Raw genomic sequence first — 17,389 nt, 5'->3', positions numbered from 1 at the left:
CTCCACCTGCTGCCCCCGCGACCCGGCTTTGGATGAGCAGTTCAAAATGGATAGATGAGGTGAAGAATGAAATCAATTTCAGTCTATATCCTTTGCATGATTTACGACAAATATTGCTTAAAAAAAATCTTATTCTTGATTTAGATTTGATAGTCAGCTTTCATTGAATACCTTTTTTATAATGTGTTTAGATTCCCTGAGTATCTTTTTTTTCTTTTTTCTTTTTTAGGGCTTTGGATAGGAGGAGAAAAGTAACATATGGATCCCTCTAACTCTGTTTTGTATGGACTGCAGGCTGTTGATCGGTAAACTGGATCAAACAGTGTTTGGTACTGAATCACAGATGCAGATTTTGTCTTGTTTGGATCTTTGTATTGTGTCTTGTACTCGGTACTTGTACTTTTATTGTTGGAAATGTCTCGAAGCGCTAGTTGTGGGAGGTTTGTGTCTTTCTTCGACTGATCGTTTTTGTGTTTATTTTTGGATGATACTTAGGTATTGTTCTGCTGCATGACGGTGGGTTACCAAACCAGAATGTGTTATTGGTTAATGTGTCTGAATAATCCCATGAGGGACGGGTCATGAAAATGAACTGTGTCGCTACAGAGAAGCAAATCATATTCTAGACATGATGGAACATACTTGTTTGATATGTGTAACCCTCTTTTCTTGATTGTTAATGTTCCCCTGTTCTCCCGGGCTGTGGGTAATAAGCAGGCTACAACATTTATTTCTTCCTCTTTGTTTAATTTTTACCAACAAGGCAAGACAGTACTAACACATCCCAACTTAGGGGTACAGCAACTTCTCTTCAATGTTTAGCACAAGGCACTCACTCTCTCAGCGTATCACTCATACCTGTCCCCGCAAAACAAGGGCAGGTAGGAACCAATTAGCTCATAACCAAGGGAACACAATGACTCCACTTAAACACTGAGTATGAAAATTCAAATGAAACATTATAGCTGCTGCGCAGCGATGGGTCGGGTCCGGGCATTTTTAGGCAATTCTGAGCAACAAGCAGAAGAATTGGAAGACATTTAGGAATTTAGCAACACAATCTGCCTTTTGCATCAGCTGAGGCTTGAAATCACAACCTGTGAGACTAAGGATGAATTTCTATCTCACTGAGCTAATTAGTCAGTGACAATTCATGTGTAGCTTCACAAAAGTTATCGAAACAAAAATCTGAAAATACACATATTGCATCTAGACAGCATGGAGATGTTGGTAATTTGTTTGTAACAATGATTGATTTGCTCCATAAGTGAAAAACTGATGTTTAAAATTGCCATTTTTACATTGACTCCAATTGTTCACATTAGAGCAAAATTCAAAATGCTGTCAAAAATTCAGTCTTTGAGATAAAATTCTGAAATTTGCCACACATCATCTACCATGACTCTAGAATTTTGTCTTTTTTTCATGAACATTGAAGATTTATTTAGCAAGAATTTGCATGTATATGTTTACAGTACCATTTACAGTCAAACATTTTGATGCACTGTAGGCTCAATTTTTGATAAATCAAAAATCTGAGAAACATAGTTTTTGTAGGACAGTCTGAAGATGCTCTGTAGCAAGTTTGGTGTCAATTGAGCAAAAAATGTGGGAGGAGATAGGTTTAAGAAGTTTTACAGTTTTTGAAAAAAACAGAGTGAACTTCATAATTTTTAATAGGTTTAAATGTACAAAAGTTTCTTCAGTATTGGGGCTACAGTTTGATGAAAGTTGTGAAGTTGTAGCACGTATGTTTGATTTGTTATGAATTTTCAAAGTTTTGAACTTTATACGCTTGCCGTAGCGCCACCATCAGGATTATTGGCTTGAGTTTACAGCTGAGGATATCTGGCATGAGACTGGACCTTTGCGCAAAGTTTGGTGAGTTTTCACCAATGGGAAGTATGATTTCCTTGGAAGAAGAAAGAAGAAGAATACCTAGGATTACAATAGTGTCCTGGCAGCTTAGCTGCCTGGACCCTAAATATACAAAGTACTATACATGACAATGAAATGAGCAGTAACTCAATAATGCTGAATCTCTTAGTACTTAAATATAAATAATGTAACTAACCTAAAATCTGCATGTCATGCAGCCCTGCCTCTATCATCCCTTCCTATTTCTGTTGTCACTCTTATCTTTCTCTGTCTTTTCTGTAGTGAACACAAAGCAGGACGGGGAGAATGTAGCATCAGATCTTTGAATGTGAAATACTAGGGCTTATCTATTCTCATCCCCTCCTGTCAAATCTCACTCTCAATCCCCTTGTAATGATATTTATTTAGCTCTTTTATTCTAAGTAGAGTCATGTCAATTTCACTTAGAACACTCACATTTTACTCAGCATCATACTACTTTTCCTGACTTATCATCTTCTCCTTTCCCTTTCTTCCCCTCCTTTCCTTGTTCCTCCTCTTTCTACCTTTTTTTCCCACTGTTATCCGATTTTCATAGCGCTCAGCCGTCTGCTACCCTCGAGAAAGACACTTAACTGGTGTAAATACCCTGTCTGAATGAATATTTCATGGATGGAGGTAGTGTGGTTACAGGCTGAATCTGTCTGTGTGTGTGTGCGTCTGTTTGTGAGAGTGTGTGTGTTAATGCATGCATGCGTGCATACTGAGGCATAAGTTATCCTGCGGTATTTGAACAGTGCGCACAGCAACAAGACCACAGGGCACGCAGGAAATGGAAATGTAATTGGATTGTGACAGGATGCAGTTTGTGAACAGAAACCAGTCAGCCCCCACAGGAGTCGTTTCATACACTCGCACATTGACTCACACTCGCAAAAACACCATCGTTACATATCCACATACTCCCCACCATTACTCCTTTTGATTTCCCGCTCACAGAAGCCAGTTCCTCATTCTGATGTAGAGTCAGACTGGGTAATTTCAAAGATATAGTATGTTTGGGGCTTAGAATTCTGTCTTACAAAGAAACCTTGGCAGGACAGGTGTTATAAATACAAAAGGTACCATATGTACATTCATGTAATGTTGAGAAAAGAAGAGGATGATACTGCATTCTTAGCACCATGACACCCTGCGTGAATTATAACCACAACTTCCGGTTATTCCTTTTTCTGTGAGATTTAGCCGTATGCTACAGGTGTCTGTTCTCTTTTCCTACAGCTTTTTGGGGGAAATTAATGATGTGGGAACACAACCTGCCACATTTTAGGCTGCATTCACATCAAATGAGGCCTTGTGGCGATTAGCCGCAGGGTTGTGCGGCGGTGTGGAAGTGTCACTTAAATGGCCCATTTGTGGGGGAATAGAGGGGAGAGACCAGCGGTATGAAGCCAATCTCCTCATCTCAGCGACTGTTTCTGTGTCTACAGCAAGTTGTTCATGTCAGCCTGAAACATCTCTAGAATTCTTTTTGATTATCATTAATGAATTATCTTTACTGCTACAAAAGATAGATAGTACTCTCAAGCTCTTTACATATTTACATTACTCACTATAATATTTAACGACAGAAAAGGACTGTATGACATGTGCCTGTGGACTGCAGGTGTCTTCTGGTCTGTTTGCTGGTTACATGATTGACAATCTGTCAGGACATCAGTTTGCGCTTCTCCAAAAGTTGATCTGTTTCAACTTTCTGCTGCGTTTCCTTTCCGATATTCCCTGTGGCCCCTACTTCTGCGGCCTCGGTGCATTACCCACATTGATATAAATAGAAGGCGTTCTCGCTACAATGTCTGACTTGGTGTGAATGCAGCCTTATGCTGTGTTCACACTACGAGCAACACAGCAACAGGCTACAAGTCGTTTCAATGGAAGCTGGTAACATGAAGCTATAAACTGGTGCCTGACACTTGTCGCTGTGGACCTTGACGCACTACAAATCAAAGCTGAGCTGTTCTCAACTTTTCAGTGCTCACTGATAGGCCGAAGCATCAACCAATGATATGTTTTGTTTTTAGCTGTGGTATTGTGTTGTTTAGCTCAGTTAGCTGATGCTATGCTACCTTTATGTGCATTGCAGAGCACATGGGACTGCAAAATGTGAGATAAAAACGGACAGATATTTTTTTAGACAAATACTAATTTTTGATGACATTCAGTCAAGATGCTTTGTGGCAAGTAGGGGACACACAGGAGCGCAATTGTGACTCAGCAATAATGTAGCTGGTCACGCTGTTGTGTTGTCGCTGGTATTATGAACATAGCATTAAATGGAAAATGCGATGTAGCTCCTCTATCCCTCTACGCCTGAGGGATGAGACGGCGACCTAAAGAAGTGGCCTTGGATAGCAGTCACAAACTATGTTAGCTTGACGTCAGCTAAAATGTTGAGGGATAGGTTGTGCTGTTCTGCAACAAACAATCTGAAAGGTTTGGAGACTTATTGGTCGTTCCATTAAGAAAAGAACCACATGGTAGGCTTTTGAAACTCCACCATTGCTGACAGGAACAATCTGGCTTTGGCTACGTGGCCTTGTCGCTCCCTCTCTGTCTGTGTCTCTCATACAAACATACACAACAGCGAGGTCAAATAAAAACTACCTGCCACATTAAACCACGCAGAATAAAATTATAGTAACTGCCAGGAACTCTCATTTCTTTTTCAAATATTCACACAAGCTTTGATGAATTCCTCTGTGGGCTTTCAAAGTGTACTTGAAAACAAGTACATTTCACAAAAAAAGAGGAAGAAGGAAAAAAAAAAGAAAATCCATCATGCTCAAGGCAGAACATCAATTAAACACACACATGGAGCTCTGGGTAAATTAATTTGACTAATATAAAAAATATGAGAGCGAGAGCCGTTCAGAGCAGATAAAACCAGTTTGGAGCAGCACATGCACATGTAGCTACGTGTAACTGGCTAAAAAGCAGAAAATACCTGAGTGGGTGGGGAGGCCCTTTCGGCTGAAGTCTGTGCAAGCCGTTACAGGGCCAAGTAACAAAGCTGCCGAGAAATACTGCTGTTCAGATGGTTACGATTTTGCTCCTGATTGCACTGGTTGTGTCCAGAATGACAATTTCTCCCAGCAAAAGGCCAATAAAGGTCATGAATGATTACATGGGTATGAAATCAGCTCTGACCAGATGGCGTGGCTGTCTCAGTCATTACAACTCCTGACCCTCTGCCAAATTCTGGGGTATGGCCAGAGACAGTGAGCGCTACCATTATGGGCACCAGTATACCCGCAGAATGATATGAGCAGGGAAGGATAGTGTCATTTACAAGTCTCTTAAATGTATCTCGGTGTCTAGATACAGAAAAAAGTAGAAAAGTGTTTTACTTTTCTTTGCCTTATTGGCTTTTTCCCCGTGATACCCTTTTAAACTTCCATCATATTTAAAATGGAATTGTTGAGATTTAGGACTGTCATTGTTTGCAAGTCACAATTAAGTCTCAGGTCATTGCATCAAGTCCCAAGTCAAGACTGATGAATCTCAAGTCAATTCCAAAGTCTAGATTAACAAGTCTTAAGTCAAATCCAAAGTCAAGACTGATGAGCGCAAAGTCAAGTCCCAAGTCCTAAATCAAGACAGGCAAGTCTCAAGTTAAGTCCCCAGTCCTTAACATTGAGTTTTGAGGCCCAAACAAACCACATTTAATGCAATTTTAATAACAGAGTAATAACGCTGGCTAAACATAGCTCTCTACTATGTTAATATTCGCCTCGACTCAGTGTTTTTGCGCAACTTTACATGTTGAGCAGAGTTAGAAGTTGTTGCGTCTGCGTCTCCATTAGTAATTTTTGACCTGCACATTTTTCATACTGTAATTCATTTTTTTTCCTATTTTTTTTTCCAGCTGAAGCTAAATAGCTTAACATTAGTTCGTCATGTTCTCTCATGCAACTTGATTGGATGCTGTCAGACTAGTTCAAACAAGGTGAATCTAGAGAATTAAGCACTGACTTGCTGGTATTGTTAATGTTATGAATTTATGTGTCGCATACTTTTAAATTATATACCGACTAGTCCTTACCCATTGGTAGCTTTGTCACCTTCTACCTATGCCAGTTCTCAATGCCTATGTGCAGTTTCACATAGATTGACCACGTCAGTGAGTAGAAAAACGTGGGACAGACAGAATGACTGACTGACAGAATGACACACTGACAGTTTCCGTGATTACGCATTTTAGCCATTTTTAAGCATTTTTCTGTTGTTATAGTGCCACCCAGTTGCCAGTTAGAGTTAAATTTCTCCAGTCACCTTGAGGCGTCCTGTTCTACATATCTACCAAGTTTAGTAAAAATCCATATGGCGGTTAGGCCTAGATAAGAAATGAGCTCTCTAGCACCCCCATTTTGTTTGATGGGGTCAATAATGGAGGGGTCCCCTCAGATTATGTGTGGTCATATGCCTACAAAGTTGCGTGGTGATGGGTGAAACCCTTGAGATGTTATACACCTTTATGTGATGAGCCACGCCCTCCGCAATATTCATTGCCTTATAGAAGCTCAGTTTTAGTAAGTTTTCCAACTTTTGCCAAGAGGGAACTTTAGATATTGGTCCCTAGATTATGTTCACCCAGTTTCATGCAGATCGCTCAAACTTCCTAGGAAGAGATCCATTTGAAGTGTTTTTCAAAAAATTCAAAATGGCGGAAAATCTATATAAGCCGAAGTTATGGGTTCTTGAGGCAAATGTGTTCCTCATGAGGAGAGGCATCTCTGTGCAAAGTTTCATGTCTCTACGACATACGGGGCATGAGATATGCCCATTCAAAGTTTGCAATTTCAATCGGTTGCTATAGCGCCCGCCTTTGGCCAATTGATGTAATATTGCTTCATTCACATCCTCCCATGACCCTCTACCACTGTGCCAAATTTCACATGGATTGACCAAGTCAGTGAGGAGAAGAACGTGGAACAGACACACACACACACACACACACACACACACACACACACACACACAAGTATTTTCAGATCAAAAGGCTGAGGTCCAAGTGAAGTTACAAGTTGCTGGTGTGAGAGTCCAAGTCAAGTTGCAAGTTCTTCTTGATTTTGACTTTAGTTGAGTCTAAAGTCATCAAATTTGTTACCCATGTTCAACTCAATTCCAAGTCATGAGACTTAAGTCCACACCTCTGCAAATATCTCTCTCAACCAGCAAGCACAGCCCAGCTAAATAACTGTTGTGTACTAGGAGGCATATCATACACATATTGAGAATCAGACAGAATATCATATCACAGATTCTGCTGTAGAAAGTATTTGGGATTCAAATGTGCTTAAAAATTGTGGATGTGGTTAAGGTTTGTGTAGGTTTACAAAATGATTTGTTGGCTTTGGGAAACATCATGGTTTGGGTTGAAATGACCATTCTATTATGGTTACAAAACCTTTGGAGTCATGGTAGAAATAATGACCACTTTCTTTTAACCATGGCCACAAAGGTCCCTCAAAAAAAATCAACGATAGCTTTCAGTGGGAGGTCATTACTTAAGGCCTGACGTTTCATCCAACCATCCTGACCATTCCAACATGTTAAAACTCAATACTAGGCAAACATTACATTAATACCCAGCTTTGTTAGACAAAACCTGTTCAGAGAAATGCACATTTACTCACTGTATAAACAGCAGCCACAATCACTGGACCACAGCAAAATAAGTGAACGGAATAGAAATGTTGAGATGGGTCTTTCAGTAACTTTTTCACATCCTCGCACACAATGTGTGGAGTTGTCCCTCAGGACGTGGCCTCTCACCTCCACAGATAACACTTTCTAACTACGGGTGAGCAGCTGAATCCTTGCGGGAGTCGGCCTCAGAGCTCCACACCTCATTATGATACTACATGAAGGGAAGGACTGGGAAACAATAGAGCAACGTGGAGACAACAGTAAAGGGAGGGATGGGGTAGAATACAGGGGAAGAAGACATAAAGAGTGCATGTGTAGGTGGTGGGTGGTGGGAGATAAGACAGAGAGAAGGAGCAGAAAGAAGGGCACAACTTCTTTAGAGTTTATAGAGTTTCATAAAGTGCAAATGAATAGGAAACACACCGCTGCTTGTGTGTGATGTGTGGCGAGATGCACTAATTATCCCAGAGGCCTTTGGGCTAGGGGAGTGTTAATGAGCATTAATGAAAACAGATCCAGACTGAGAGAAACCAAAGTACTGTCTTTTAATGATATAAACAGAAGAGCTGGGCTGAGTTTAGATGAAAGCCTGGTTGAAGGAAGAACTCTCCCCTTTGGGACCGGAGCTGCGGGTTAATGACGATGGGCAGAAGAGGGTGGGAAACCTAGAGTGTGTGTTTACTACAGGTCATTGTAGTTTTTACCAGATAGCACGGGTAAATAGAAGAGAATTAAAAATGAAAAAGGAACTCAAGTACTTGCTTACTTGTTTAATAAGAGCACAGATTATATCTGACTTTCTTTAATGGAAAATTTAGTTACTGGCCTGCAAATGTTGCGAGTAACAAACTGCTTTTACAATGAGTGTGGGGATAAACTAAACTGCTTCCTCCATCCTACCTGCTCTTGATGTGGTCTTCCAGTTCACCACGTGACATTGTTTCAGTGCAATGGTCAGTGAAGGGGCAAGCTACGGTCAGCTTGTCCAGCAGCTTGTGCACCAGCAGGCTGGGCTTCCTGCAGCTCTGCAGCATGAGGGGCGCCCGGCACACGGGGCAGAAATCACTCTCCAGCAGGAAGCTGGTGAGACACTCTTGGCAATAGGTATGTCCACAGGGCGTGTCCAGGGGCTTAATGAGCGCCTGCAGACAGATGTGACACACGAGGTCGTCGTCCACCTCATCTTTGTAAAGGTACTCATGGTTCTCCTCCAGCTGGTGGCTGTGGCCACACGAGGCGCACAGGTTAGGAAACAACAGTCTATAGTCTGAGGGGGAAAGGGGTGGAGCTGATGCTTCGGCCATTGCCGTGGCACCTTCAGTTTCTGTACTGTCTTCCTGGATACTCATTTGGACTCAGGATGTCTTCTTGCATCTGGTGAGGAGGTCATTAGCAGCAGAAGTCTGTCAGGAACTCTGTGGGGAAAAAGAATACAGTGAGAAGCAGTAGTATTTAGCTCTGTTGTGACATTCAGAGCATTAATACATTTGCTTTGTAAAGATATAGTGAAGCTATTGTGTCCTGAGTAGAGAATGAAGTCACGCTTCCTCTGTGTGTGTGTTAGCTCTGTCTGCAGTGTTGTCGCTGTTTAACGCTATTTATGGAGTTAGCACATTAGCTGCTAGCTACCAACCAGGCAACTCATTATCAGCAAAATGTACTTTAAGTATCAAAAGTAGAAAAACTGGTTGTGCAGTAAGATTGTGCAGATTATTGTGTAAGATATTATTAGATTCTTGATAACTGGGGCATCAGTGTAGCACGGTGTTAGCCGCTCAAGGTGGAGCTAGTTTTAGAGGTCCAGTGTGTAGAATTTAGGGGCATCTTTTGGCAGAAATAATAACATTTATTTGTGCTGCACTTTATCTAAACAAGGTTACAAAGTGCTTCACAAAGTGCATTAAAAAAACAACAAAACAATACAAAGGAAAAAAACACAAAAGTTACAAATCACAAAAGCACAAATCAGGCATTAAAGTGGAATGCTCTCCCATTAAAGATATGTTTTAAGCAGTGCTTTAAAAATGGATAATGTGCTAGCTAGCCTAATCGCAGGCAGAGAATTCCAGAGCTACGAGGCCTTGACGGCAAAAGCCTGGTCACCTTTAGTTAGCCCAAAGCAGACAAACCAAACACTGGCACTAGATAAAGCTATTTGAGTTTTTGCATTGGCGACCATAGTTCTCCGTGCTTGGCACATCGAAGAAGTTTTAATTCTGCAACCTCAACGCTAGATGCCACTAAATCCTGCACACTGTATCTTAACACAGTGTATCTTAATATACAGCTTGTAGTTTTGTTCAGGGTTCCTAGCATGGTGATTGGGTCCTGCAAAGATTCACCAGATAAATCAGAGGGAGAGAGAAAACTAACTTTGATACACAACGCATTTGGACATTTTCTTTCATCTTTGCAATATGAGAAATGTAGAAGAGAAAAGTCTTTTTGGTCAAACTGCTAACAGGTCAGACATCTGAAACGTAACATCAACCCAAATATACACATTGACACTAAGAGGGTTGTGAGCCACTGGTTTAATATGTCTGGACCTAAAAAGTAACCAGTAATTATGCAAATGAATATTGTGGAGTTATAAGCGCATAATTTGCCTCTGAAATGTAGAATAAGTGTATAAAGTACCATCAAATTAAAGCAGAAGTACCTCACATTGTACTGAAGTACAGCACTTGAATAAATGTACTTTCCACCGCTGAAGAAAGACAGCAGCACAGTTATCATGTCAAATAAACAGGGTGTGAAAATATTCATAAGCTGTGTTGCTGGAGCAGAGCTTCTCTTTCACACACATGTGAACAACAGCAGCATATGACGTGTGCAGCAGCCCTGCAAGTTTTTTTTTTTTTTCCCCTCAGTTTGATTTCTTCCGCTGGCACAGAGAAGTGATACTGAACTACAGAGATTTTTTCCCTGGATGCAGGAACGTCAATACTGCTCATCTCAGCAGCAAGTGTAGGGACAGATAAGACACAGATAAGTCTCCAGCACCCGCTCACTGTATTGCATGACAAACACATCACTACTGTGGGATGTGACATGATTTCACACTGGGTTTTTTTCTCCATAACTGCCACACAGGTTTACATTGTGCTCGACACTGTGCGTGCCAGTGTACACGTCATATTCAAAACAGGCAGGCTCCTCGAGCACATGGACACGAACAGATGGGCTCAGTCAGACACACGTCACCTTGGCAACAGCCATCTTGTTGGCACTCCACAAGCTTTGTTTCTGGACCCACTATTGGGTCTTGGCTGCTTAATGAGACACTAGATCTTGTTAAAAAAAACACCAACAACAAACTTGTGTTTGGAGTCTATTAAATAATGTAGTTCTATTTTAATTGCACACATTCCAGTGCTCTAAATAAAATCTTAGCAAACAATACACTTTGATGTGAATCCCAATATGCTAATGCTGACAAATATGGCCGCGTACTTACAAGTACAAACAAATCTACAGAGTAACCGCCGAGTTGTCAAAACAAACAGGCCGTCTTCATCTCATTTTTACATAAGCAGTGTGAGGATGGTGCAGTTGTGACAGCCATATAAGCTCAGTGTCTTTGGTGTGTCTGGGAGGGGACAGCTAATAAGAAGAGGCTGAGCAGTCTTAACAAAGATGAACTTTCCCACTGAGAGCTTGTGGTAACATGGCTGATTCATCACAGACTGTGGCACCTGCTGCGTCTGAGGTCTGGCCTGATCTATGGAGCAGAGCACTTTCATCATTACACAAGAAAAGCCAGAGACAGGGAGGGATAGAGAGGGAGGGAGGGAGCAAATATCTGCCAGCGGGAGCAGAAAATGTGAAAAAAAAAAAAAAAAAAGTGATTCAAAGTTAAAGAAAATGAAAAATGAAGGTGGTTTGATATTCTCTTCAATTCCTGATCTTATCGGGATAACACAGTCTCATTTAAGTTTGTTCGCTTTTCTCTCCTGGAAAACTTTTGTGTTAGAAGAGAAAAGATAACTAACAAAAAGTATAAAGTAAAGGGATCAGAATATATGACTCTGTCATCTGAAACAAAATGGATGGCATATTACAGGAACCCATTAGTCATAATAATTTGTGCTTGGATTGAAGATCACAGAATAACAATAGAATTCCTGCACAAAAATACATGCGCCTACATGCAAAGACATGCCCACATGCATGCCTCCAACACTCCCACTCATACACTCACACTCAGAGGACACGCCTGCGCCTGAGGAGCATCAGCTCTCTCTGGCTCACTCCTAATCCCTGGTGTGACAAGACAACACCGCTATAACAGTCTTGTTGGGACTCTGCTCTTTGCTCTAGGGAGACAATGACAAGACTACATGTTACAGATGTGTTTTTTTGATCGTCCAGTGTGTATGGTTTAGGAGGATATATTGGCAGAACTGGAATATTACGTAATAAGTGTGTTTCCATTGGTGTATAATGTATAACAAAATTAGAATCGCTGTGTTTATCTTAGCGTGAGCCATTTATATCTACATAGAGAGGGGTTCCTTGTTTGAGAAGATCGCTGAGTTGCACCGCCATGTTTCTACGTGTTTTTGTGTTGGCCACTGTAGTAAACAGCTCCTCCGCAATGAGGGCATCAGAAAAACAGACTTTTTAATGTGAAACTGCTTCATTTGGTGTTGTTTTTGACGGTTTATATCATCGTGTCTGTTTGTTTTGGAGAGGAAGAGATCTCTGTGGATAATTCGGCCCCCGGGAAAAACCTCCTGAACATCTGGATCTTAAGGGTGCTTTCACAACTGCCCTGTTTGGTTTGGTTCAATCCAACTCAAGTTTGTTTGCCCCCTAAGCGTGGTTCGTTTGGGCAGGTGTGAACACAAGGTACACACCCAACAACCGGACCGAGACCTTCTTGAAGAGGTAGTCTTGTTTCAGTTACAAACGAACTCTGGTGCGGTTCGTTCGTGGTGAGAAGGTGTTCTGACCTGGATGTGAAGCAACTGCAGTCACATGACACATTGTTTGGGTTAAACATGAGCATGTTACAGTCCTGGAGGATTATTAATGTGCACCTCCTCCTGTACTGCCTTAATATGCACATTCAGCACATCCAATGCATCAAAACATTGTTTTCTAGTTGGAGCCGCGCCTCGTTTTCAAACTGTATGGTTTGACTAAAATGAACAATGACAGCAATATAGTCCACGATGAGCAGCGCTAAAATCAACCTGCGTAGTTGTCCCTCCATTGTGACATTAGAAAGTGTCACATTTATCTTGCAAGTGTACTCTTCTTCAACGTTTGCTTTACTTCCTGGATCTTTCTTGCTCGTGCATTTTATCTGGTCCACTTGTAAATGCTGTTATGAGATTAAGAACCAACTTTAAGCAATTATGCATTGTTGAAATAAAATCAGTCCCTGATTCGGACTAAAGCCAGAGAACTCTGAAAGCACCCTAAGTAAGAAAAAGGTGAGCACACATTTGCAGGTGCTAGACTGGTGGCCTGTCTCCGGCATGCCAAACAATGTCGGAGAAATACTGATTTTTAATGTGAAACTACTATATTCAGTGTTTCTACTGGGTTGAATCACCAGGTCTGTTTGTCTGCGGATATTTTGGCTTGAGCTAAAATCTTCCCAGTCAAAGAACTCTGACAAAATTCTAATTGGGAGAAGTTTTAGCTGGTTGCAATCTGCAGTCCTCATCACTGGATGCCACTAAATCCCCCTAAATCCTACACACTGTTCCTTTAATAGCTACGCCTGCAATCCGATATAACATGCATGAGAAATGTGAGGTTTTGGCTGCATTCTATCCATGTTTCCATTCCACTCTATAGATCACAAAATGAAAGAAAAAGTAGTGTTTGGATTGTAAATACAGCTCAAATGAAAAACTGTCTCCTTTGTCTTTGACCCAAAGTCACGCCAAGCTTTGGCTCAATAGGTCATCCCTTTTCAACTATTGAGAGCTGGGAGAGTTGTTTGTGTAAGATAGCCTCCACCTTCTTCCTCACACATTGCACATTTTATGTAAATAAGGCTGTTGATTCACTCTCAGGTTACTCTCCTGCGATCTGGGATGACTTGACGAGTTAATAATGATACAAGGCTGCGCCGAGTCAGCTCCTTTTTCTCGAACGATTGAGTGTGGAAACAACAACCCAACGTCAAGGTAAATGTGTCTGCGTTGGCACTCTTGCTGTCCACCCTGAGCTAGCATGTTGCTGTGTACACACCCACTCCTCATGTTCAACAAAATCAAATCATATCTGTATCAATCAAACAGACACACCCTCGAAGGAAAAGGCGCAGTCAGCCAAGTGCATGTGAGCATAGCACGCTGGATACAATGTAACACAGCCCTCTTTTGCATAACTACTTTGTTAATCATTATTTAATGAGCTGCATGAACTGAAACTCCTTCTATAGAGTATTGAAGCTGACACAGAGCACACCTGATCGTTGTAGTTATGGCAGGTGTTGACACTGTTGAGACAACAAACTGCTCTGTGAGTCATATAGAAACAACAAACTCATTCACAGGCTGACACACAATCACAGGGCCCACGCTCACCAGCACCATTACAGCAGAGTGGGAGTTGCTCGTGAACATAATCAGATCATAAAAAGTCAGAATGGCATGCTGATACTAGATCAGTGTTGCTCCTCCAAGCAGCTCAATAAAACATGAACCTTGAGTACAAACAAACATTAGGCAGCCTGGAGTTATAGGCGCGCGCGCACACACACACACACACACACACACACACACACACACACACACACACACACACACACTCCAGCATAGTCTGTTGTGTTCAGACATGTCACTGAAACACTGAAAATTCCAGTAAGCCATTTTTTTCCCTCTTTCTGCTGACATCTGTTTCATAACCACACAAACAGTATTTTTTACAGAATATAACAGGACAATTATCTTTATTGATAATTAGGACCTAAATTACACTATCACACACACACACACACACACACACACACACACACCCTATCTAGAATCTCATCATGAAACATTTTCTCATGCCTCTACATGCATTACATAATATTTTCAGTACTTTTCAAATCAAGCATCTCGCTCCATTAGGAACGAGCATATGGGCTTTGGAGCAGCAGAGTAATGTAATTCCTGCCCTTTCCATAACCTCTACATAAGGCTCTTGTGTGTGTATGTTTGTGTATGCCGGTCGCTCTCTCAGTTCATAGCATATCTCCACGGTGAGCCTGAGCCAGACCTGACACCTCAGTCTGGGAGAACAGCTGCGGGCAGATGCGAAGCTCTGTCAAGTGTCTCTAATATCAGAATGGCTGAGTGGATCAGCACAGACTGTACTGAACACTAACTGAGATTAGCAATCACACACATAGGTACTAGTAGATCTACACAGACAACATCACTACAGGCGCTCCATGTCTATTACATGCATGTAAAGTGAACTCTCACACACACTCACATGCAAATGAATTCCATGTAAATAACTCTGACCAGCAACAGGTACTGGAACTGACAAAGTTTCACTGTTAGCATGTTTAAGACAACCACACTGAATAAAAACTCAACTTGAGAGGGGAAAGTATACTTACATGTCTTCATGATCGACATTCACTTTCAGCAGAGCCGTCCACCTGGACAGGTAAAGCCTCACAGAGGGTGTAACATTAGACAGTTGAGCGGAGAGGTGAAGGGGGGGAGCAAAGGAGAGTTAAATGACTCAGTAAAGAGGACTTTGTCCCAGTGACGGAGTCTGCTGATTGGCTGCCACTCTTCAAGTGGGGAAATTTTATCCGACTGCCGGTCTTAGGGGAATTCTGCAACCCAAAGCGGGGAAGAGTGCTCCTGTGTGAGCTCAGAACCTGCTCACCTCTAACAGGCCAAGGTGATCAGGAAGTGGCAGGGCAGAGGGGTGGAGCTGGGGAAAAGGTAAACAAGAGAACTGCCCAAACCTGCTCTGGGAGTTCGGGAGAAACCTGGAATTTCCTATGAAGTGGAGTGGAGACAGGAAGCAGGAGAACGGAGGGTTGTAAAAAAAAAACAACAACAGTTGGGACATTTTTCAAAAGTGCACCACTTGCAAACAAAACCTTTTTCTCTTGTAAGGAAATATTGAAACGTCTTGCAAAAGGGCAGCAGCAGCTTGAGCTACAAGATCTGACAGGATGTCTTCTATAACACAATAAAAACATTTTATGTACCTACATGATTGATTTCCTGCAGACCATTTACGTAAACAGAAGGACTGCGCTCTGATCTTGAAACAGGAAGCCCATAATCTCAGTAAATGACAACATGTCTCAGGCTCAGATACGGCAGGTATATTAAAGCTGTGTACAATACACACACTGTAATACCTGTTGCTTGGATGGGGCTCTCTTTTTTTGTTGCGGTTTTGCTTCTCTTTGACCATGGCTGCTTTTGTAAAGCCGTGCGTGTGATTCCAGCTTTGCACAAAACAGTTGTTATCCTTGTTTTTTAGATGTGGTTTCGCTCACAGCTTTTCCTACCTCATGCTGCTCTTTAAACCCCGGGACTGTGAGCCACAGGTGCTCCAGACACAAAATGACGTTTTGGCATGAGTCACTCGGAGACGCAAGCAGAGCTGAATCATTGGAGTGTCTGAGCAGAATATATTTATGTACAGGCTGTATCACTTACTCAAGTGTTGCTACAATCACTGACCACAGCACAGGGAGAGAAATACGTCCAGTCTGAGTGGGTTTTTTGTTTAAATGACGAATTCTGAGGTGATTTAAAGAAACAAAAATTTTTAAAAAGGTGGCACAACATTATAGATTAAAAGGCAGTTTGTTTAATTTGCTTGAGAATTGAAATTTCCCTGACAGTCATCATAATACATGCATCCCTGAGGTGATGTTTTGCTCTCATTTCTAAGGAAATTCTATTTTAGTTTCAGTATAAATATATCACTCACAATCCTCCTGCAACAGGCGTGTTATTTGCAGGAACAGGAACTCAAATGTCTTTCTGATTTTTTTGCGGATTCTGAGTCAAAGGTATTTGTCATATGTCTTTACACTCACTGAACAATCAGGCACTGGAGTCTCTAGATGACTCTCGGTTGATGAACAAGAAACAGTTGAGCAGTTCCTGGTGACCTTTACAGCTGACATCACTCCCACTTCCTTTCCTGAGGCAGAGGGGAGATGGGGGGGGGGGGGGGGGGGGGGTAGTCTGGGACTCCAACCCCAAGTTCTGAATCTTCTAGGTTCTTAAAATACCTTCAGCTTTGTGTCATTCAGATAATAATACATGTCCAATATGTTTATTCTACTATGCCTTGAGCATAGGTTTTCATATGGATAGTCAGGATATTCTCATCAACTCTTTGTAGTTTTCCTACATAAAGGAATGCACCCAAATTTGTACATATTCCACATAATCATGAGCCAGTCATTTTTGCGAATGGGTCACAAAACACAGGAGCCCCAGGACTCTACCCTGGAGTCATGTGAACTTTGAGTCATTTTAAAAAGGAACGTCCTCATGTTTCTTTTCCCTAAACCTAACCACAGTACATTAACCTAAACCTAACCCCGTAACTTTATTTTAATTGCATGACTTTACCTTAAGGTTGTATTTGTGGGGTGCTAATTCATAACATATCATACGTACCTATGTGCATTTTTGTAAGGTATTACACAATATTTGAGCAAACTCATTCACGTTATCCTCATTCTAACAGTTTTGTGTATGAACACATGGGACAAATAGAGTGTTGTATTGATTCAGTAAGGGACAGTGCATTATATGTTCCAATATGGGACAATCATGTATTATGCATGATCAGAGATGTTTCAGTTAGTTTTGGTATT

The 17,389-nt window shown here is 41.5% G+C and overlaps 1 protein-coding gene across 2 annotated transcripts in view; it reads right to left on the bottom strand.

Annotated features, from left to right (window-relative positions):
• Positions 1–15,282, bottom strand: part of lnx1 (ligand of numb-protein X 1) — a 47,097-nt gene extending 31,815 nt beyond the window's left edge. For both annotated transcript variants that reach the window (XM_033622154.2, XM_033622155.2), the window contains exons 1-2: positions 15,143–15,282; positions 8,467–8,981 (exon numbers count right to left, since the gene is read on the bottom strand). In XM_033622154.2, coding sequence (XP_033478045.2) covers positions 8,467–8,915 — 449 coding nt within the window. In that variant the 5' untranslated portion in view covers positions 8,916–8,981; positions 15,143–15,282. The remainder of the gene's footprint in view (positions 1–8,466; positions 8,982–15,142) is intronic.
• Positions 15,283–17,389: the final 2,107 nt, after the last annotated feature.

Source organism: Epinephelus lanceolatus, chromosome 6, assembly GCF_041903045.1.
Source record: "Epinephelus lanceolatus isolate andai-2023 chromosome 6, ASM4190304v1, whole genome shotgun sequence".
Classification (NCBI taxonomy): domain Eukaryota; kingdom Metazoa; phylum Chordata; class Actinopteri; order Perciformes; family Serranidae; genus Epinephelus; species Epinephelus lanceolatus.
Note: the sequence above shows the minus strand (reverse complement) of the source record. Positions and strands in the feature narration are given on the sequence as shown.